The 24440-nt window shown below is 38.8% G+C and overlaps 1 protein-coding gene across 8 annotated transcripts in view; it reads right to left on the bottom strand.

Annotated features, from left to right (window-relative positions):
* Positions 1-24440, bottom strand: part of ZMYM4 (zinc finger MYM-type containing 4) — a 136671-nt gene that overhangs the window by 10977 nt on the left and 101254 nt on the right. For 7 of the 8 annotated variants that reach the window (XM_084786234.1, XM_084786230.1, XM_084786233.1 and 4 more), the window contains 6 exons: positions 22622-22675; positions 21709-21888; positions 21244-21338; positions 7247-7418; positions 7008-7103; positions 2939-3090 (listed from right to left, as the gene is read on the bottom strand). In XM_084786234.1, the coding sequence (XP_084642360.1) occupies positions 2939-3090; positions 7008-7103; positions 7247-7418; positions 21244-21338; positions 21709-21888; positions 22622-22675 (749 nt within the window). The remainder of the gene's footprint in view (positions 1-2938; positions 3091-7007; positions 7104-7246; positions 7419-21243; positions 21339-21708; positions 21889-22621; positions 22676-24440) is intronic. The other variant, XM_084786232.1, reaches the window with a different exon arrangement.

Below are 24440 nucleotides of genomic sequence, written 5' to 3' on the forward strand. Positions count from 1 at the left end.
TCTGGTTGGCCTGGAATTCATCTGCCTCTGAGATTAAAGGTGCAGTCATATACATCCCTTTAATCCTTGGGAGGCAGAAGCAGGAGGAGTTAATGTCATCCTCAATTACACAGAGAGCTACAGGCCAGCCTAAGAGACACGGAAAAGAGCTGGGTGTGGTGGCACACGTCTTTAATCCCAGCATGTGGATCTCTGTGAGTTGGAGGCTAGCCTGGCCTACAAAGCAAATCTAGGACAGTCAAGGCTACACAGAGAAACCGTGTCTCAAAAAAAAAAAAAAAAGAAAAGAAAAAAAAGGAAAAGAACAAAAACTGGGAATATGGGCATGGAAGTCACAAAATAAACTCATTAGAACAATGCAAATTAAACACAATAGTACAAAAGAAACAGGCATGATTCTATATATTGCTGGCATGGCAACAAATCACTCTACATCTATGAAGTGATCTCAAAATATCACTATAAAGGCTGAAGAGGTTAAGAGTCCTCACTGTTCTTGCAGAGGACCCAGGTTAAATTCACAACCACCTTTAACTCCAGTTTCAGGGGATCAGATGCCCTCTTCTGGTCTCCACAGGCATGAAGCACACACATGGTACGAAATACTCATACAAATTAAAAAACAAATCCTAATATATGTTGGGGGGGGGGACGACACACATATTTTTGTGTGCACATAAACACATGAGGGCCAAGGTCAATGTTGGGTGGATTTCCTCATTTAATCTCTACCTTTTGCTTTGTGGGGGGAAAAAGCTTTTATGGAATCTGAAAATCACTGATTGTGTTAGGCAGGCTGCCAATTAGCTTCAGGGTCTGCCTGCCCAGTGCTGGAGGTTACAGGCAGACACCACGCCAGCTTTACATGGGTTCTGAGAATCTAAACTCAGGTTTTTATACTTATGCATTAGGCACTTTCATGACTGAGCCGTCTCTCCAACCCAATGTTATTATTCTAGGTTCATCTCAGCATTATGAAGTCAACCAGTGTCTGGTTCCATGTGGATGGGAGATGTTCCCAGATGCCTTTGTTTGAAAACATGGTCAACAGCTGACGGGGACTGTTTTCAGAGGCTGTGGACCACTCTGGGACATGGGGTCTACCAGACAGGCCTTTTGATGACGGCAGTCTAGCCCAGCTTCTGGCTCGAGCTGTCTATGTGGTTATGGTGAGGACGAGCCATAAGATCACACACACGTCATCCATCAGAGTGGACTGTGGACTCTGCAAAATAAACCTTCCTGTGAAATTACTGCTTTCAGGTATGCTGTCACGGTGATGAGAAAAGTTAACTACTATAACACCCATGAATAGGTGAAATAAAAATGTGATACCTATATATAAACACAATGCTATCAGGCATTAAAAAGGGTATGCTGTCATTTTAAATAAATAACATGGATAAGCTTGGAAAATATTATGTTAACTGAAATATGCTCAGTACAGAAATACAAACAAAAAATGTTCTCCTTTATATGTGGCTTTCAAACTGTGGTATTCAGCTCATTAGAAGCAAGATGTTCTGGAGTGTTACGACACAGAAGGGGATTACAGATGACAGTTATGTGCTGTACATTTCAAAAGAAAGAAAAACCCTAGGAAGATGGCTCAGGATGTAAAGCACTAGCTGTCAAACACAATAATCTGAGTTCACTCCCCAAGTTCCACACAGTAGAAGGAAAGAACAGATTCCCACAAGTTGTCCTCTGACCTCTACAAAGTGTACCATGGTACACCTGCCTCAAGATAAATGGAAAAAAATATTTTCCCCCAAGACAGGGTTTCTCTGTATAGCTTTGGCTATCCTGAACACACTCTGCAGATCAGGCTGGCCTCAAGTTAACAGTGATCCACCTGCCTCTCTGCCCGAGTGCTGAGATTACAGGCATGCGCCACCATGCCCAGTTAGATAAACGTTTCTTTTAAAAAGTGAGAAAAGAAAAATTTAATGTTTGTACCATAAGGAAATGATAAGTGTTTTAGGAGGTAATCACACATGACCTACAATGTGAATTTCTATCAAAATATTATATGACACTGCAATAATATAAAAATTTTTTATTAATTTATTCAGATTACATCTCAATTGTTATCCCATCACTTGTATCCTCCCATTCCTCCCTAATAATATACAATTTTTATGTTCTCATGTATTAAAAATAAATTTAGGAATGAGATGCTATTTGTAAAGCACTTCTGTGGGAGCAGGACCTGACTTTGGTCCACAGCACCCCAGCAGGCTTGAAGCTGAATTATAGATACCAAGCTGGCCTCAAACTTCCTGGAATAGTTTCTACTTTCTTAAGAAAAAAGAAGGGGTTTGACTGGCACTAATCTGGATGGTATCCTTCATTGAAAACAACAAGTTGCAGAATGTTTATTGTATGGACCCTATTGTGCTAAATAAAAACTAAGTATAGGGCTGGAGAGATGGCTCAGAGGTTAAGAGCACCACCTGTTCTTCCAAAGGTCCTGAGTTTAATTCCCAGCAACCACATGGAGGCTCACAACCATCTACAATGAGATCTCCAGCCCTCTATGTAGCACTCTTGTGAACAATCAAACTTTGTAAATGTAGCTATTTACATGTATAAAAATAGCACATGCTCAGGGTATCTATTATTTTATTTTGCACTTCAAAAATGCAAATAAAACATTTTACACATGCAGACATAGCCACCGCAGTTGCTTCTAGGTTGACCACTATTTATGCCCTTTTTGTACATTTACCTATAAAACACATGACCACTCCCATGTCTATTATTCTAACAACAGTCTCAAATTAGTTTACAAAGGACTATTAACTGGGGCAGTTGTTCACTAAGGAAAGAGTTTAAGGACAATCCTAGGTGACAATATACATTAATCTTCAACTTAATTAAAAAGTTATCTCAGACGAAAACCACAATCAAATTTATAAGTTATTGAAATCAGTACCTGCTGAATTCCAAGGCACAAGTATAAGATACTGTCTGGGTCATATTTTTCACCGTTTGGTCTCCGCACCTCTTGGATAAACTGGCATAAGCCCAAACTCAACTCAGTAAACGTGCAGGATAGAATATCTTCCTTCAGCTTCATAGAGCGGACTGTGGACAGAGAGAAGACGCCTGAAACACTAACTTGCAAGAATGCAGTAACACTGCTGCTGTTCTCAGGATCAACACCAGCACCACAGTGCCCCAACACTGTACTGGATCACAAAGACACTGTAAATACAGCATGGCAGCACACACCTCCAGTCCCAGCACTCAAGAAACCAAGGCAGGAGGATTCTGAGGTACAGGTTAGCCTGGGATACACAGAAAAACCCTGCTTCAGTATCAACCAAGCAATCGAAGAACAGATTCTGACCTCAAGGGTTTTTTTTTTTTTTTCAGTAGGAAAATAGATTGTTTACTGCATATGGTGTCAAAGGTACTATGACAAAAGTTTTGTTTAATTAGGATTCTATCAAAGAAACAAAAGAAGCCGGGCATAGTGGAGCACGTTTTTAATCCCAGTACTTGGGAGGCAGAAGCAGGCAGATCCCTTTTGAGTTCTTATTGAATTTCAGGTCAGCCAGGACTACATAGTGAGAACAGTTTTAACAACCAAGCAATGACAACAACAACGAAGTGAGAACTGTTTTGTTGTTGTTGTTGTTTTGTTTTTCAAGACAGGGGTTTTTCTGTGTAGCCTTGGCTGTCCTGGACTTGCTTTTGTAGACCAGGCTGGCCTCACAGAGAGTACTGGGATTTCAGGCATGCGACACCACGCCCAGCTAAAAAGTAAGATCTAACAGGGAAGAGTCTGATTAAGAGTCTGAAGGAAGTAATTGTAAGGCTAGACTATAAGAAGTAAAGATTAAAAAGGCAGGTTGGTGAAGAATGCCAACTTCCAGAGGCAAAAGGTTTCCTAGAGAACATGGCATAAACACTTGCCCAGGACTAGGTCTGTACTGCTGCAGGCTGAGTGCTTGCTCAGTGTGCATAAGGGCCTGGTGTAAGGCTGGAGGATCAGTAGTGTGAGGATATCCTTGGCTACCAACAGAGATCAAGGCCAACTTCAAACACACTAGTTCTATATGGGATTTGGAGAAAACTGGGTTTCCAAGACCTGGGAAATTTGGAAAACACAATTTTGTATTTATCTCTGAAGAATTCAAAGAACTGCCAGGGCTACTAGTATATTAAGGGCACCGGGAAGATCCACAAAGGAGATGCTGCTTAATTTTCATGTTCTCAGAACTTACTATAGGACATTTCAAATGACATAAAATACCATCAATCTCTTAAAAAGTTTGGATGCAGTACTGTTGTTGGTAGGCCACTAAATAAAATGACTCAGAAAAATTGAGGAGCAGGAAGAAAATAGAAACCAATGAAGGCCAACAACACTGAGTCACACTGAGATTCCCCTCTCTGTGTACACTGCACTGCACTATACTCATCTGCACAGTGGAGTAGGAACTTTTTCATCACTCCTTTTCTGCATTCCAACAGGGTTACACTTCTCAAAGATACACCTGGTATCTTCTCTAGCTGTCCTGCCACAAGGCAAGGGGAAGATTCTGGAACCATTCTGGATCTGAAAACCTTATACTAAGGATGTTTCTGAAGAGTAACAGATATTCTGTCCATTTCGTGGAGAAATGAGAAATCAAAAGGGCTGGACAACTACTGTGACTATCATACTGAGACCTGGTAATCTAAAGCAATACTACTAATCTTTCTTCCTTTCCTTCCTTCTTATTTTTTGGTTTTTCGAGACAGGGTTTCTCTGTGTAACACTAGCTATTTTGGAACTCACTCTGGAGACCAGGCTGGCCTCGAACTCAGAGATCCACCTGCCTCTCTCTGCCTCCCAAGTGCTGAGATTAAATGTGAGCACCACTGCTGCCGCCACCACCCAGCTACCAGTCCGCTTTCATTCCTACCACTTTCCACCTAAATTTCATTTTTTTTAAAGTTGGGGTTTGACTAAGTTGTTTTGGCCCGGTATTTCCTCAATATGCCCTTTTCCTCCTTTTTGAAACATTAACAAGTAGTCTGTGTCAATGTACATTAGAAGTACATAATTTGCTTTTGATCTTCTAGGCTATAATTAAGAGATTGCCTTGAGTCTCAGAAGAGACTTTGGACTGAAACAGTATAGGGACTAAAAGACAATGAGGACTTTTCAAGTTGGACACAACACATTCTGCATTATAACATGGCTGCAAGCCTACGAGGCCAGGGAATGTGGTAGTTTGAGTAAGAATGATCGTTACAGGCTGATATATTTGAATGCTTGGTCCCCACTTGGTGGTACTACTTAGCATTAGGGGCTGTGACCTTTGGGACAAGGTGTGTCATTGGGGGCAGGCTTTCGGAACACTCGTGCCATTAGCAATTAGCTCTCTGTGCGGTGTGTCTCAAGAAGTAAGCTCTCAGCTACTGTACATGCCTGCCTGTCGCCATACTGTCAGCGCTGATAGTCAGGGACTAACCCTTTCAAATGCAAAGACCCAAGTTCAACTGTCTTTCATGAAAAGAATAGTCACTTCATCCAGGAGTCTATCCATGAGTGTACACAGCACAAAGTAATAAAAGGTAAAATACAAAAACTAACAATGAAGCCGGGAGTGGTGGCGCGCGCCTTTAATCCCAGCACTCGGGAGGCAGAGGCGGGCGGATCGCTGTGAGTTCGAGGCCAGCCTGGTCTACAAAGTGAGTCCAAGACGGCCAAGGCTACACAGAGAAACCCTGTCTCGAAAAAAACAAAACAAACCAAAACAAAAAAAAACAAAAACAACAACAACAACAAAAAAAACCAAAACAAAAAACAAAAAACAAAAAAAACTAACAATGATCTAGACTAGCACATCAAACCAGTAAAAAGTGAAAATGTATGAAAATCTAAAATGATATTGTCACTACATGTGAATCGTTTGACTCTAAAATGGCTAGAAGCTTATATGAAACAGACATTAAAAGGCATCTGCATCTGGGGCTGGAGAGATGACTCAGCAGATAAAGCACTTGTTCTCGCAGAGGACCTGGATGTGGTTCCCACCACCAACGTGGTGACTCAGCCATCTACGGTGCTAGTTCCAGGGGGTCTGACCTTTCTGATCTCCTCAGCCACCAGGCATGCATATGCTACATGTACATAAATGCAGGCAAAACACATATACACACAAAATAAACCTTACAAGTTTCCGAAGGAGTCAGACATGGTGGCGCATGCCTGTAATCCCAGCACTTGGGAGACAGAGACAGGCGGATCTCTTTGAGTTCGAGGCCAGTCTGGTCTACAAAACAAGTCCAGCCAAGGCTACACAGAGAAATCCTGTTTCAAAACACAAAACCAAAACCAAAACCAAAACAAAACAAAACAGGTTTTCCAAAGCCATGGGGATGACAGGGAATATTTTTACAAAATATATAATTCTTACAGTGTTTAGTATAGTTTATTGTACGGACACAGGACTCAAAAAGATTATTTGGAATTATCTGTAAGCTTAAAATCAAAATTCCTTACATGTGCTTTATAAAATCAGTATCAGAAGATACAACTTTACCTACATAATAACATCTTTAAAACTGGAGATACGAAATTAACCACTCTTTCTTACCTTAAGACTGAAAACTTTAAAATTTAAAACTCAACTCAGCAACCACTCAATTTGGGGGCCTTGACTTTACTACATAGCTGAAAATGACCCTCGACTCTGGATTCTCCTTCCTTTGCTGTGATGGACTAGCACATCATGCCACATCTGACCAGTTCATATACTTAAATCAACAATATTTTCAGGGTCCAGAGAGATGGTTCAGTAGTTAAGAGTACTGGCTGCTCTTGTAGAGGACCAGGGTTTGATTCTTGGCACCTACAGGATGGTACACAGCTGCTTGTAGCTCTAGGTCTACAAGCTTCTGGCTTCTGCACGCACCAGGGCTGCACATGTTCCACAAATGTACATATAGGCAAAATGCTCACACATGTATATAATTCACAGCAAAGAGACCAAAGCAACTTTTACCTTTACAACTTTGCTCTGACGATTCCTGAGGGAGTGCCTGATCTTGAGAACTTCCTAAGGAGTCAGAACAAGGACTAGGAGAGGCATGTTCACTTCCTGATGAGACAAATAAGACAGGTAAATAACAATAATGAAGCGGGACCGAGTAAAACTAGACTCTAATCCTCTCTGGATGCACTGAGGATTTTGTTTCTACTTCCTACACCCACAGGCAGACACAAGGCACACTGAGCACTTACCCCCACGCTTCAGGTCCCCCTCTTCCTCCTTGGCATTTTTCCACTGAACCCAGTTCTTCCATGCGTTCACCCCGTACATATACTTCAGTGTCATTCCAGACACCGAACACCCTTGCAAGGCTCCTTGAATGAGACTCCGGGGCTCCACAGGCACTACAGACTTCTTCCTCCCCTGAGAGAATTCCAAAAATTCACAAACTATTAAAACTTAGCTTTGGAATTTTAAGAATCTGAGTTCTCAGAGCTGCAAAAAGAATAATCCTATTGAATAAAAAATGTATTTTTATATCCTAAAGATTCAGAATTCAGACCTGAAATGGTTTTAAAAATAATCCTATCCATTCAGGTGTGGTGATGCACTTTAGAAGTAAAGGTAAGAGGATCAAGAAAAGTATAGGCTCGTTCTCAGCTCCATGGGAAGTTCAAGGCCAGCCTAGACTATATAAAACTGTTAATCAAAATATCACAAAATTAACTAATCCAATTAGTATGAAAAAGAAATTACTACAGTAATTACAAACATTTAAGTAACTGAGCTATAACCATTATCACGTACTCTATTACTAGCTCACTTAAATAGGTCATATTCCAAGCAATAAAAGAATTAGACTTAAAGTCAATACTGGAAATGTGTCGGGAAAAATCTTCCTAAATTATAAATGAATAGCATACCTGTAAAATATTGCATAGATCAAGGAAGAAATTATAGCTACAATTAGAAAATCCTATAAACTTAAATGAAAATCATAAATCTTTAAACAATTCTGTGATGGAGCTAATACAATGCTTAGACCAGGATACTCAAAATACCAACAAACTTTTGTAAGAATAAAAGAACTCTGGCATAACTTAAGCAGAACATGTGCCCAATATGCATGAAATTTGGGGTGCTAGATCAGTGATGTTAAAAAAACAAAACAGAAAACTGGAATAAGAGGCCTAAGATCCACAATCTAAACTTTCTGTTTTAAAATACTAAAGACAGGCCATGCCGGCACATAATCTTAGCACTTAGGAGGCAGAGGCAGGCAGCCTGACCTGATCTACATGCAAGGTGAAGCCAGGCATGGCTACAAAGTGTTGTTCTGTCTCAAAATGAGTAAGATTAGAGAAAAGGAGGCTGGAGAGATGTGAGCAGTTAAAGCACTGGCTGCTTTTTAAGAGGTCCTGAGTTCAATTCCCAGGAACCACATGGTAGCTCACAACCAACTATAATGTGATCTGATGCCCTCTTTTGGGCAGCCCCCCTGAAAGTGGGGGCTGATGTAACCTCACACATCTGTGTTGTTAACAATGAGGGAGGCGAGGTTACTCTTGTAAGCAACCCTAATGAAACTCATTGGGTCACAAGGGGGGAAAGTGACAAAAAGTAGAAGCGAAGTTAGCTAAAAAGAGTAAGAGAATTATTGGGATGGGGACCAGAAAGGGTAAAGGGGTGGGGGGTGGGGGGAGGGAAGGAGAGGAGGGGGGGAGAGAGGGAGAGAGAAAATGTCACCTAAATACACCATGTGCTTGTGTGAAAAGATCATGAAACCTATTGTTATGCATAACTAATACATGCTAATAAAACACCAAGCAAAGGAAGGAATAACAAAAACAATGGGGAAAACTTAAAAAAAAATGATAACTTTAACAAAATATTTTTTAAACAACTGTCATTCTGACTAGAAAATGACTAGAAAAATAATGACTAGAAAAATAATTTAAAATATAAAATACCAAGAACACTGTCACTATAGAGATAAAAAGATAAGGAGTATCATTTGTGAACATTACTGCTGTTTTTAATTTGTGAACTGATGTTTAAATTTTAAATAGAATCCCAGCACTAGACTGATGGCTTAGCAGTTAAGAGCACTGGCTGCTCTTCCAGAGGACATGGCTGCAAATCCCAATACTCACGTGGCAGCCTAAAACCATCTGTGACTCCAGTTTCAAAGGATCTAATGTCCTTTTCTGGACTTTTTGGGTACCAAGTACACATGTGGAACACAGACAGATGTATAGGCAAACACATAAATTTTGAAAATTTTACATAGAATATTGTTACACTAATAAATTTGGTAACTTATTAACCCCCCTCTTTTTTTAAAAAAAAGGTTTATTTATTATGGATACAGTGTTCTGCCTGCACACCAAAAGAAGGCACCAGATCCAGATCTCATTATAGATGGTTGTGAGCCACCATGTAGTTGCTGGGAATTGAACTCAGGACCTCTGGAAAGACAGCCAGGGCTCTCAACCTCTGAGCTATCTCTCCAGCCCCACAAAAAAAATCTTAACTCAATAGGGTAATGTATGTGCACAGTTCAAATGAAGATTTACTTAGTCTTCAGAGTGAACTAAATGGCAGTCTGGGTGTCTAGCTGACACCTTGTCTTAAAAAAGAGATAATTAAGAAGGCTGTAGAAAAGATCAGATAACCTCAATCCAAAGACACAAACAGGTTTATAATTTAAATCCTTTCCACAAGGCTAAGAGTGGCAATACATATCCTAATGCTCGAGGAGGCACAGGCAACAAAGAACTTAAAACTGTAACAAACCGCTGTAAAACTTAAGCCAATATTATGTAAAAAGAATACATTAGGAAAAAGTAAGTTGTTGGAGGATATATGATCACACTGTGAATACCAAGATTGTGTGGTTTACTGGAAAAAAACATTTTCTAGTTGTGGTGTGGCTGAGCCCTAGCACAAACCTTTAATTAAAAAGCTTTCTGATTGAACAGGATTAAACAGTCAACCACAGGTAAAGAGGTGGAACAAGGAAATAGTTGACAGAGACTAAGCATAGAGAAAAACCATAGAGAGTAAGAGGAAGTCAGGAGGATGGATAGAAGGATAACCAGGAAGTAGAAAGGAGGGGACATTCAGTTTGGGGGGTGGTCTGAGATGGTGTGGAGAAGGAGAGCTTCCTTTTAGACATTTGCAGAGGAGGAAGGTCAGCTGGGTGCTTTTTCTGCCTCTCTGAGCTAGCAGGATTTTATCCTAGCATCTGGCTCTTGAGTCTTTATTGGTAAAAATCAAACAATTGAGATGTTGTTAAAACAACAATTGTTGCTTCAAGCCATGGAACGACCACATGAACAGAGACATCACGTCAGCTGCAGACAAACTGAGAAGCCATCACCTGGGAAGTCCTCAAGGAGAGAGTTAAGGATGGGAAACACCACAATACAAAGGGTTAGGACCCTGTATAGTGCTACTTTAGATGGCTTAAAAATAGGAGAAAACTGAAAGGATAAATGACTGAGATTGACATAATGCTGATTATAATTACTATCAGTATGATAATTCGTATTTTATCCTTAATAGCCATAGTGGGGGGTTTTTTTTTTTGTGCCAAATATGGAAAGTAGATTGGTAAGATACAAGCCTTAGAAAAACTTATATATGAAAATAAGAAAACTACTCAGTCACAGACAGGGGAAGTTAGAAAAGAACCTATTGTGCCACCACATAATGAAACTGATGAGGGGTGGCTCAAGGTTGTTGGAAAACCAACTTTAATTTATCCAGTTACTATGCAAGACCTACCAGCAGATGATAGGCACAATCAAGGTTATGAAGAAGTTAAACAGAATCCTATAGATATAATAGATTTCAGGAGATTTAAGGAAGTAACTGTTTCACATGGGGCACACTGACACTATGTGAAGCAGATATTAAATTTATAGACAACTCAGAACAGAATTATCCCCCAAGACTGGAAAGATTTAGCAACAGCAATATAAGACGCTGGTCCTCAGTTACACTATTGAACGTGGTGGAAAGAAGCAGCTAGGGCCAGAGAACAACAAAATAAGGCCAAAGGTATTAATACTGCTAGGTGAAGGTCAATATGCTAATTTACAAAAGCAGCTTGAATTTTATGATCACACCTTGGTGCTATGTTGTTTAGCAGCTTTAAATGCTTGGGACAAGGTTAAAGAATCAAGAAAGAGGTCTGAGTCATTTACTAAAATTATACAAGGCCCAAAAGAAACCTTCACTGATTTTTTTTTTTGGGCAGATTGACTTCAGCTATAAATAGAACACCTTCATATTCAGAAGTCAGGCAAACATTAATCAAATCTTTGTCTTTTGAAAACACTAATTCACAATGCAAAAGGGTGATTAGACCTTTAAAGGCAGGATCAGTGCCAACAAATGAATGGATTAGACATATATATGGCTGATACTGGATCTCATACTTATGATGCTAATCTGATAGAAATAATTTATGAAACTTTAAAGAAAAATAAAAATGCCAAATGTTTTGAATGTGGTAAACAAGGTCGCTTGAAAAGGAACTGTACGCAAGGTTTTTCCCTAGAGATAATTCACAAAGAAGGCCTCAGTCTTCTGGAGTATGCGGAAGGTGTGGCAAGGGTCATCATTGGAATAGTGAATCCAAATCAACAAGGGACAGGCAAGGTAACCCTTTGCCAGAAGGAAATGCCCTAGGGGGCCTCCTACAAGCCCCAATATCAATTCTATTGATCGTTCCCTGTCAGCACTGGAGAAATTCATCCACAGAGCAATTAAAAGATTTAATGCCTGTTGTTGAAAAGAACAATGTTGTCTTGAAAAAAACAAAACAAGCCAAGAACAATGCTTTGGATGTAATCAAGGACAAAATAGCTTCAATAGATAAAACAAAAAATTCAAGGGAGACAAGAAAACAAGCATTTTGGTGAACTGCTATAAATGAACAGAGACTAAAACTAAAAATGCAAACGCACTGAAATTGAAGGTTTGGTAGACACAGAAACAGATGTAACAATAATTTCACTAAAATCTTGGCATCCAGATTGGCCTCTTCAGGAGGTAAATATCCAGCTTCTAGGGATTAGAACTTTATCTTAGGTACAAAGTCCAAGAAGGGCCAAGTGTATAGAGTGAGAAGGACAAGAAGAAAAAGTAAAGCCACATGTGACAAATATAGCCATAAAATTATGGGGACATGGTTTGTTGCAGCAATGGAAAACAGATTAACATTCCTCCAATCTCAGAAACAAATCATAAAATAAAAACGTTTCTGAGAAAAATATTAAAAGGTATTCTCAAGAGGAGTCACAGACAGTTCAGGTTGTTTATAAGCAGAAAACAACAGCTGTCAGTCTACCTTTAAAATGGCTAACTGATAAGCCTGTGTGGGTGAAACAATGGCCAAGGACAAAATAAAAATTACAGGTTCTAGAACAGCTGGTATAACAGTAAACTTAAAAAAATAAGCCAGGTATAGCAGGGTGTGGTGGCACACACCTGTGATCCCAGCACTCGGAAGGCAGAGGCAGGTGGATCTCTCTGAGCTCAAGGCTGTGTCCAGAACAGCCAAGGTTACACAAAGAAACCATGTCTGGAAAAACCTGGAAGGGGGAAAAAAATGATTTGAACAGGAGAAACCTCCTGAATAAAGAGAAGTGATAGTTGATAAGACATCATGGTCATTCAATACAAACTAACTTATAGAGCCTAACAAATGCCTTTCATTTGATCAGGCAGAAAAAAAAAAAAAAAGACTTAGTAATATTTTTGAATGATAATTTACCTAAGGCATGAAATTTTAAAAAAAAGGAGGGGGGATTTCTTAGACCACATATCTTAATTCTACGTGAAAATGTTAGTTTGTAGTTTGCCACATGGCCCATGTCATCTTGGACATCAGCTTTTGAGGTTTCTTCTTATATCAAAAAGATATTTTTGTTGTTTGGTATTAAAAACACAGTTAAGAGAATTAAAATGTTTTAAGTAAATTCTAAGGGTTACACAGTTCAAACTTGTTTTCTAAATCTGGAAGAGTTGAGTGGTTTGGAGCAAAGATAAAATATGTGAGCAGGGCAGTGGTAGCTCATGTCTTTAATCACCGCAGAAGCAGGCAGAAATCTCTAAGTTGTTTTCTAAATTGTAGATTACAGTAAACAAGTTGATGGTGGCATGTGCCTGTAATCCCACCACCCAGGGACAAAACTCAGATACAAGTCCTAATTGGTGCGTTTGCACACTAGACAAATCACATGCCATATTTACAGATTATTATAAAAACCCCTACAGGCTTACTAGAAAAGGCAGCTGATTTCCAGTGGGGACAGAAACCAAATGCAACTTCTGTAACTGTCAATAAGCTCATTGCTGCTGTTCATGCAAAACTGAACAACATTGAAGCAGATCATATCTTAAGTATAGATATCATATTAACTGGATAACTGACAACTGGGGAGTCCTCAAAATGCAAAAGGGAATTCACCAACATTTGCCAGTTGGCTTCTATTGCAAACATATTCCATATACAGAGAATAAATATTCTCTGAGAGGGGGCTGGAGGGATGGCTCAGTGGTTAAGAGCACTGCCTGCTCTTCCAAAGGACCCGGGTTCAATTCCCAGCACCCACATGGCAGCTCACAACTGTCTGTAACTCTAAGATCTGACACCCTCACACCAGTGCACATAAATTTAAAATTAAAAATAAAAATATTTAAAAAAATATATTCTCTGAGAAACAATTCAGGACAGTTTAAGAGGCATGGAGAAACTTATAGTCAGTCACTGCCAACCACATTATGGTCACAGGAGCACACAATGATGCATTGGATCCATTTGAAGGCAGAGTCCTTAGCAGGCTTAGCCATGGAAGGAAAGGTATTACAGTGAAACTGTTATCTCAATTCTTTCATGACCAGGATGTGGGTAGCAAAGGGGTCTATGCCTTCCCCCCACTGAGATAACAGTTCAGTTCCCTAAAATCCATCCCCATCCCTAACAACCGGGCACAGTGGCACATGCCTGTAATCCTAGCTTCAAGGAGGCAGAGCAGGCAGATCTGTGAGTTTTTAAGGCCAGCATGGCCTACAAATTGAGTCCAGGACAGTCAAGGGTACAGAGAGAAACCCTACTTGGGGGTGGAGTGGGAGGTAGGGGGTAGGGATGGGGGATCCATCCCTAAACCACTCACTCCTCTCTATAAAAGAGACATGTATTGAATTCTGGGGACTAACAACATGGTCACAACATTTGGCTAACGCATGGTTTACTGATGATTCGTCGACCACTGATAGAACCAAAACTAATGGAAAATGGCAGCCTATTACCATGGAATAAAATGGCCAATACTGAGGGAAGGAACCACAAAATCAGTACAACAGCACTGGCTATAAGACAAGCATCTGGGAAAGCAAAAGGAATCCCTGTGTTCTCTAATTCATGATACATGTGCAATGGTATAGTCATATGGTCATCAAAATAAGAAATGATTAGCCGGCAGATAAAGGACAAAGATATCTGGTCAAGGGAGGCATGAATGGAAATAGCATCAAATTTTATATAGCTCATATAGGCAAGAAAAATAAAACATTTGAAAATAATAAAATAGTGGACAAATTGGCATCATGGTTAATTAAGACTAGAATATTGAATTTTACCAGGAACAAATTCAGAATTTATCAGCAACAATGACAGATTATTCATTTGAAAAACTTGAAAGTTTACCCCTACCACTAAAAAAAATAAGGGGAAACAGAACCTAATTAAACCAGGACAATGAGGAAAACTATTATAAGGAATCCATAGCCAGATGGTGGTTCATACCTTTAATCACAGCACTTAAGAGGCAGAGGCAGGCACATAAGAATTAGTGATTAAAAAATAAAAAGAATTAGTGATTTAAAATTAAAAGCAACTTGCAAAAGGCTGGTTGAAATTCAAAGTGAATGTATTTTGTAATCTAAAAATAAATACACTTAAACCTTGAATTTATGTTTAACAAGGGGAAATATAGGCATATTTATCCACACATACTAAGGTATATTTTTAAAAGTTCAAAAGAATTTTTAAATTATCAATGGAAAGATAGTACTTTTTCTGTTGCCAAAAAACACTCTGCCCCAGGAAAGCTGTAACTTTCCAAACAATGAAACTCCACCAGAGTTAGGGTTGCAGCAGGGTTTTGCTTTTATCTTTCCAAGAGAATAAAAGCACCCAAATAAGAAATCCGGAGACTACCCAACGAATGAACCATCCAAAGAAAAAGGACAGATCATCAAGAGTAAATGATCCCAAGAAAAAGAGTAAATTGGCCAAATGGTATTGCTGCCTTCCATCGACATAAATGGCAGATGGTTTTTGTGTGGTAGAATTCAATTAAAAATTAAAGCTGGCTTTGGGGTTGGAGCACGGCTCTCTCCTTCTCTAAACTCATGCATGCTTGTTAAAGGAAAACTCAAATTCTCTGTCTCATATCACAAGAGCCACCTGGTATGGGACAGAAGGGGGAAAAAGGGGTGGATGGAGGAACTATTCTATTGCCACTGATCTCATAACCTTTTCATTTTCATTTGACTCTTTAAAACATTTCTTTTCTTTTTTCGAGTAATATTTATTATATATAGTGTCCTGCCTACATGTATACCTGCAAGCCAGACTAGGGCACCAGATCACACTATAGATGGCTGTGAGCCACCATGTGGTTGCTGGGAATTGAACTCAGGACCTCTGGAAGAGCATGCAGTGCTCTTAACCTCTGAGTCATCTCTCCAGCCCCTAAAACATTTCTCTTTTGTTTTGTTTTGTTTGTTTTCCCTAAAACATTTATTACCTCAAAATCTGTAAGATTATTATGTATATATAAAGTTTCTGTTGTGTTACCTATAGTTATACAGAACACTAACTAATTCTAGAAATAAGCCTTTTCTAGCTTCCTTTATGTGTTTTCAAGATTGAATCTGAAGCAGGTAACTAGGAACAAAGTTTGTATACCTTGGATGTACTTAATAGTTTGTGATCCTCAAACCTTTCAGAGATCTTGGTTTCTACAATAACCATGACCTTTCCAAACAGTACACTTTGAGATAGGGCCCTGCAATGACGAAGTACCTGAATTGTGCTAACAGGAATCATCTGGAAATCCTGCCCCTTGCTTCTTCTACTACCAAGTTCTGCACAGACAGTGGACCTTTAGGCTGACGGCCTCTAAAGCGACAAACAACACCCAAACATCAGCCTGGGTCAACAAACTTCTCAGGGCATTCAAACTGCTGAGTTCTTAGGAGACTGACACACATTTCACAGAATTTACAACTCAAAAACACTTAATCCTAGAATGGACAAATACAACCAAGCTAGACATTGTGGAAAGCTTGGAAGAAATAGTTCCATTACTATAAACAGCTGTACTGTGTTAGAGTTAAAATCTTTCCTTTTTATTTAGGTAAAAAGGGGGAAATGTTGCAAAAACCACAGATACAAAAAATTCACCTGATAAAGTCTAACCAGGGTAAATGTGCAGAAGAAATCAACAAGGAACAATAAATACAATGTTGCTGTTCTGAGATTGGGAACAAAGTAAAGGTTTCCTTACTAACATCCAGTACTGGAGGGAAGATCACAGTGAGTTCCACACAGTAAGAAAAAGGATAAAGCATTCACATTAGGAAGGAAAGGAAAGCTGCTTTTATTCACAAATAATCTAACAATACAGGTAAAAAGTTTAGTTTAATAAAGCTTTAGGAAAATAAGGTGACCATACAAAAATCATGCAGATTTCTATAAGCCAAAATTACTATTTTAAAATAGTATGTTTCATTGAGATGTAACAAGAATAAATTAATAAAGGAGAAAAAAATTAAAATAGTATGTTTTAAAGTACAGTGTGTAAGCCCGACACTTAGAAGGTTGAATTGGGAGGACCGCCGCAAGTTTGATGATAGCAAGGGCTGATGAGACCTTATCTTAATAAAAAGCCTAGGCTAGGGCTAGAGAGATGACTCAGTGGTTAAGGGCACTGCCCGCTCTTCCAGAGGTCATGAGTTCAATTCCCACCAACCACATGGTGGCTCACAACCATCTATAACGTGATCTGATGCCCTCTTCTGCAGATAAAGCACTCATATGTAATAAATAAATCCTTTAAAAAAAAAAAAAGCCTACGCTACAGAGTAAGATCCGGCTATAACTATTAATTAATTAATATAATTTTTTGTAGAAAAAAATTAAATATGAAAAAAAAACCAACAAAACATAAACAGACTTGTAAAACTGAAATACACAGACATTGTTGAGAGAAACTTAGTGATCTAAATAGAGGATGGTGCAGGCCATGAATTCAGTACCCACATTAAAAAAAAAACTGGGGAAAATGTGGTCCTGTGTGTCTGCAATCCTAATTGGATGGAAGTAAAAGACAGACCAATAGAACAGGACAGGTGGGGACAGAAAAAGCAGATCTCTCACTTTTGAGTCCAGGCTGGCCTCAAACTCATAGAGATGCACCTGCTTCCACCTCCTGAGGCTGAGATTAAAGGTGTGCGCCACCATGCCTGGCCTTCTAATTGTTTTTTTTTTTTTAATTAATAATGAAAATACACAAGGTAAAATTAAATTTATAAATATAAAAACCACAATTTACATCCCTGACTACACCACAGACTCACTGTAAAGCTACAATTTAAAAAGTTGGCATTTGGGGCTAGAGAGATAGATTAGTGGTTAAGAGCAAGTTCTGCTTTTGAGGAGGAACCAAATTTAAGCTCCAACACCCTTCTAAGGCACCTCACCACCACCTGCAACTCTAGCTCCAAGGGATTTGGTATCTCTAGCCTCCTCAGAAAAATGCACTCAAATGCATATACATAGACAAGCACTTAGGAGGCAGAAGCAGGCTAAACTCTGTGTGTTTGAGGCCAGCCTGGTCTACAAAGTGAGTTCAGCAAAGCCAAGGATACACAGAGAAACCCTGTCCAACAAAAAAAGAAAGAAAAAATACATCCCATTCTTTAAAAACACACAAATAAAACCAAATGAAAAGAGTACAATTCATTGACAACCACCATTCACCATGCATTCAAAAATGAGTGTGTGTACCAAAGACGCTTAACTCCTGCTAAGATGGCTAACAAATGGCAAATATATGTAGGAAAAGATGTTCACTAACCTTTTGTCACCAGGAGCAAAGACAAAGAAAAATGCAATCAAGTAGACAGGCTAAAATGTAACAACACCAAGTATTACCAAAATCATGATGCTTATGGACTATGCCACAATGCTTGAGGGAATGTAAAACAGAACAGCCAAACAGTGTGGTTGCTTTTCTATAAAGTTAAAAAATACTTACCATAAAACCTAGTAATTTATTTCTAAATGTTATTCCTCAATAAACATGAAAATATGTTCATGTGAAAATTTACACTAGAAAAATCCTAACAACTCTCTGGAAAGCCCAAAATTTGTGTCACTTGTCAGGCAGCTTCACAAACTTTGATCTGTTTTACAATGCATGCTACTTAGAGACAAAAAGGAAATAAACCACTGGGACACAAAGCAGCATGGATAAACCTCAAAGGCCCTCTGCTGTCAGAAAAGCTGGAGTAGGAAGCCAATACTGTACGGTAACTACTTATCTGCAACTTTAATAACGGCAAAACAGTACCATTTTGCATCAATCTACCTAACAGATTGGTTGCTGTCAACATCTGGAGATGAAACTGATTACAAAAGACTAAGAGATATTTTCATATAATTTAATTGTTCGTGACTAGCAGTGGTTGCACAGTGTGGTCATTTGTCAAATCTCAGCAAACTATATTTAGAATTTATGAGCTTTTAATACAACTGAAACTCATTTTTAAAAAATAAGGCTAGTGTTAAATGTTAAGAGGCACAGGTGATGAATGACGTCCAGGAAGCACAGTCTTCCACACCACACGACTGCTGCACACTAGAACTCAAAGAGACTACAGCAACCCACACAAGACCTGGTGGAGTCCTAGCCCTGAAGTGGACACAGCTTCCCACCACTAACCAAAAAGCTATTCTGCAATTGAAACTCACTGACCCCAAAAAAAAAAAAATCAAATGGAGTCTCCCTGATATATAAACCACACTTCAAGGCAGGCTGCATACTCAGGGGTATATGGGCAAGACAAAACAAACTCAATAGTATTTTTGTAGTAGACTTTTTAAAAATTTCTGCTGTATTTGGGCTTTTTGTTTTTTTTGTCTTTTGCTTGTTTAATTTTCCTTTCTGTGGGACTTTTTTTAGAGTGTGTTGTTTACTCTTTATTATTATTATTTTGTTTGTTTTTTCAAGACACGGTTTCTCTTGTAGTGCTGGACTCACTTTGTAGACCAGGCTGGCCTTGAACTCACAGAGATCTGCCTGCCTCTACTTCCCGAGTGCTGGGATTAAAGGCGTGTGCCACCACCACACCTTTAGTGTGGGTTTTATTATATTGTTTTGTGTTTGTTTTTTTTAAAGAGAGAAAGAACAAGAACATAAAGTTCTGGGAATAGAGAGATGGGGTTGTTCTGGAAGAAGTAGGAGGGGGAAATGATCAAAATGCAATGTAGGAAAATGTTTTTCAATAAAAAAAGTTTAAAACTACTCCATGTATTTTGAGTGTGCATTTGTTTTTTGTTTTTTCCTTTTTTTATTAATTTATTCTTGTTACATCTCAATGGTTATCCCATTTGAGTGTGTATTTGGAGTCACTGGTAACTGGAAAGGAGGGACGAAGCACTGAACTAAGGCTGGGCAGCAGGCACCTTAACTCACTCACGTGTCCCTCCCCTCTTTTATCTTTTAGGAAAACCCTTTCAATATGAAAAACAGCCTATATAAATTCAATTAGCATACTTTAATCGTGAAAGTTAGCTTTTTATCAGAATATGTAAAATTAGCCAAATTTAGACTTCAAGCAGAAAATTTGATTTTGGGGTTTTGTTTCTTTGTCTGCTTTTTGTGAGAGTGTTTCTCTGTGTTCTCAGAGATGTTCCTGCTTCTGCTTCACAAATGTTAGGACTAAAAATTTAGATTATTTTCAATGATATGTATGTGTGGCTAGGTACCACTTTGTGCAGGCATCCCTGGAATTAGCAAAGAGGGTTGGGTTCCCTGGGGCTCCAGTTACAGGCACTTGTGAGGCATCCAACATAGATGTCAGAAGCAAATTCAGTTTCTCTGCAAGAACAGCAGGAACTCTTAGCTGCTGAGTCATGGATTATTAAATCTATCTTATTTACTTTTTATTGTGTGTGTGTGTGTGCACATGTGCAGGCTCACAAATGTGGGTCTGCACATGCTACAGTTTGTATGTATGTAAGGTCAGAAGGCAACCTTCAGCGCTCAGATTTTTCATTCCATTATGTGGGTTCCAAGGTTCAAACTCGGGTCATGAAGCCTGGGGACAAGCACTTTTACCCTCTAAAACCATCTCACTGGCCCATTATGTATACGGTTATTCTGTCTTTATGTATGTTTACTCAACACATGTGCTCAATGCCTGGGAGATCAGAAGATGACACTGGATCCCCCGGAACCTGAGTAAGAGACAGCACATGGGTGCTGGGAATTATACCTCAGTCTTCTGTAAGAGGAGCAAGTGTTATTTACCACTGTCCTATCCCTCCAGGCCTCTATAAAAAGCCTTTAAAAGTACCATAACTTTAACTTTTCCAGTTAAAATACAGAGTTTTAGGATATACTAACCATATAAGACTACCCCTCTTCCAACACACACACACACACACACACACACACACACACACACACATACACACACACACACACACACACTGCACGGCAGACTCAGGCTGCAAACTCTTTTTTTGTTTGTTTTGTTTTGTTTTTCCAAGACAGGGATTCTCTATGTATCCTTAGCTGTCCTGGACTCGCTTTGTAGACCAGTTGGCCTCGAACTCACAGCGATCTGCCTGCCTCTGCCTCCCGAGTGCTGAGATTAAAAGCGTGAGCTTTATTTTTAACTGAAAAGTTAACGTTGAGGTTGTCTTATATGCCAGAAAATATGATAATAAATCAAAACCTGTAATTATAAAATCAAAGAAAACCTCCTGACTAAAAGAAATATGTAATAAATGTTTTTTACACTACGAAACAAAAGCACAAAACCTTAGGTTTATAAAATAATGTATGAAAATTACAAAGCTTTGTAAACAGAAAAAAAAAACTAATAAATACTGCAAAAGCAAAGTAATTCAAACTCTAAAACTTAAGCTTCTGCTTACTCTTCGTCTGGGCTGGGGGAAGCCATCTCTGTGTCTTCGTCTTGTTCGAGATCGTGCCTGGATTCCCTGTCCTTTACTAAGTGGGTCAAAGGACTCTGTAATAATCAGCAGAAAGCACAATGTGAGGTATGCAGCAAAGACTTAAAGAGAAATCAGAAACAGAAGTATCAGCAATCATCAGTCTATTCTTTGTGATAAATGAACTTCACTTATATATTTCAAAAACAAAGGATTGAACATATGAACAGAAAGTTCATTATCAAGGAAACCTTTCATAAGCTGTTACTGTTAAAAAGGTTTTAAAAATTGCAGAAAGTCAAATTAACAGACACATTTATAAAGGCAGAGAACTTGTGTGACCTATATAATCCTTAATACATCCCAACTGCTTAATAATGCAAGGATGGAGGCCTGCCAATCTTCTGAAATAGATGACCTTCAGGAGTCATTCCAAGCTGCACAAACCTGATGGGAAATCTGCCTCCAGATCCTGTTCTGTTTCCCCTTTTGAGAACTGTTTCAGCTCTGAATCAGCTTCTTGCACAGCATTTGACTTTAAGGCATAATGATTCAGCTCTTCCTCCCAGCTATGAGGAGTGGATACTGCCTCGGACTCAAGGTCACCACTATATGTACTTCCTTGGTCTGAAAGTAAGGAAAATATACATGCTCTCTTGACATACTTAGAAACTCTCCTGAGCTTCTACATACTAAAACCCGAAATATGATTGACAGATACTTAACCAGACACAAATAATAAAATAACCTGTAGCTGGAAAAACAACTCCATTAGAAGAGTTTCTGCTTTGTAAGCAGAAGGATCTGACTTTGATCCCCAGAACCCAGGTTTAAAAAAACAAATGGACAGGCATAATGTCATGATGCAATCCAGCACCTAGGAAGCAGAGACAGGTGAATTCCTGGTGCTTGCTGAACAGCCTGACTAGCCTATGTGGCAAGTTTCAGGCTAGTAAGCAAAGAGGTTTTTGCCCCCAAGTGGATGATGCCTGAGAAAAAGAATCCAAAGATGTCTTCTAACCTCAATATATACTGATCACATACATGCATGTAATACCCACATTCACTTACATGTGTGTACAAACACACACACACACACACACACAAATAACTTCTTGGTCAGCTTCCCAGAACTGGATTCCTATTCTTGGTAAGCCCTACGATGCATTACCTCAATGAATAAAATATTCGAGGTAGTTTTCATTATTTTCATTAAAAATAAGCATGACAATTCACAAATTAGGTAAAATTATAAAATACTAAAGGATACTAAAATACCAAGGATACTAATTCTTATGAGTTTCTATTGTTAGCAGAATATAGCATTTCCAAAAACTAAAATACATTTATAACTACAGACCTTTTTCAAATATCTTGGTGTCTAGAAAGAGTTCTTGTTCAGAAGTTTGAGATTCTTAAAAACAAACAAACAAACAAACAAAACACATCTCAAATGAAATGACTTCTTGATAGTACTACTCACAAAACAGACTTCTATACACAAGGCCTGATTCATCATGTAATGAAACATCTGTAATAAAAGCAGTTAAGTCACTCGTGTTGTCAACAATCTTTACACTTCTAGATAGCAATGTGAGAGAAGCCATAGTGAAAAGAGACTTGGTTTTTGAATCTGTATTCTTTTGCCAGTTGAAATCTTTTTATATAGGAACATGTGCACATACATACATGAAAAATTGTTCCCCTCACATAAGCTGTTTACATTGGCTTCTGAAGGCCAGCGGACTTAGCATAGAAATAACTGTTACATGAGCACTAAACACACAGAACTGATGACAGCACAATTCAGTGAAAAATAGATATTTCAAATGAAGTTCACAAATTCACTATGCAAAGGGTATTATCTCAAATTACTTAAGAAAACATTTTGGCTTTTGTTTTGTTTTTCACTAAAATCAAAGAGAAATTAGTCCTATATCCTATTTCTCCTTCCTGAATTTCTTAACAATTTCATCTGACTTACACTAAAGTGATTCCAAATGTTTGTCTTTAAGCTAGCCTACTTTCTAAAACTTTTTTTTTAAAGTACCCACAGGGAATGGTGCTTCTCAAATACATTTATTAATGCCACACTGTAAATGGTACTTAGACAAGCACACGGCGACGGTCCATGTCCATTTGACACAGGTTTGCTTAAGCTTAGCTGACATGATTCATCTTGAGTGGACTCAGGGAGTGATTAATGACGGACACAAGCAGGTGCAGGGCTGGAGCCTTTCACAGCTTTACTTATTTCATCAGCAGCACTCCTGATTTTATGAAGGATGAAGGTCATTAACCCCATTCCTACTCAAATTTCCTGGTAAACCTGGGTAAAGCACGGTTTCCCTGGGACCTAGATATTCTTTTTTTTTTTTTTTTTTGGTTTTTTCGAGACAGGGTTTCTCTGTGTAGCCTTGGCTGTCCTAGACTCGCTTTGTAGTCCAGGCTGGCCTCGAACTCACAGCGATCCGCCTGCCTCTGCCTCCCGAGTGCTAGGATTAAAGGCGTGCGCCACCACGCCCGGCAACCTAGATATTCTTAATAAGGCTTTGAAGCATGTCAGCAGACCAAGGCCACACAATATTCCACAACACACTGGGAAAAATCACTGAGCACCCTAAAGCTTTTCTGACTTAATGATCTGCAAAAACAAAGTTCTCCATCTGTAACGTAGAGAACCCAACAAATATTAAATAGTAATGTCAGAGAGATGTCTCCCTGCCCCTGTCTGAATACTCACTTTTGCTATTATATAGTTTAGACTGGCTATATGACTTTTTTGCCTCACTCTCTCAAGTACTATAATAACGGATAGGCGATACCGTGCCTGGCTACAAAAGGCCAACTTAAAGTAAGTTGTGTTTTTATTTTTTTTTTAAATCATGAATTGTCTTAACTTTTAAATTAAACATACTATCAGAAGTTAAAGTTGTTCAAGAAGAGGAATAATATTCTTATATTCTAAAACATTCAGTAGCAAATGAGTAAGAATTATAAGATAATACATTAAAGAGGAAGTATATAAGAAATATTGCTTTGCCTGGGCTCAGTGGTTAAGAACGCCACCTGCTCTTCCAATGGTCCTGAGTTCAATTCTCAGCAACCACATGGTAGTTTGCAACCATCTATAATGTTATCTGATGTCCCTCTTCTGGCCTGCATGCAGGTGTACATGT

This window comes from Acomys minous (assembly GCF_964271855.1).
Source record: "Acomys minous genome assembly, chromosome: 6".
NCBI lineage: Eukaryota > Metazoa > Chordata > Mammalia > Rodentia > Muridae > Acomys > Acomys minous.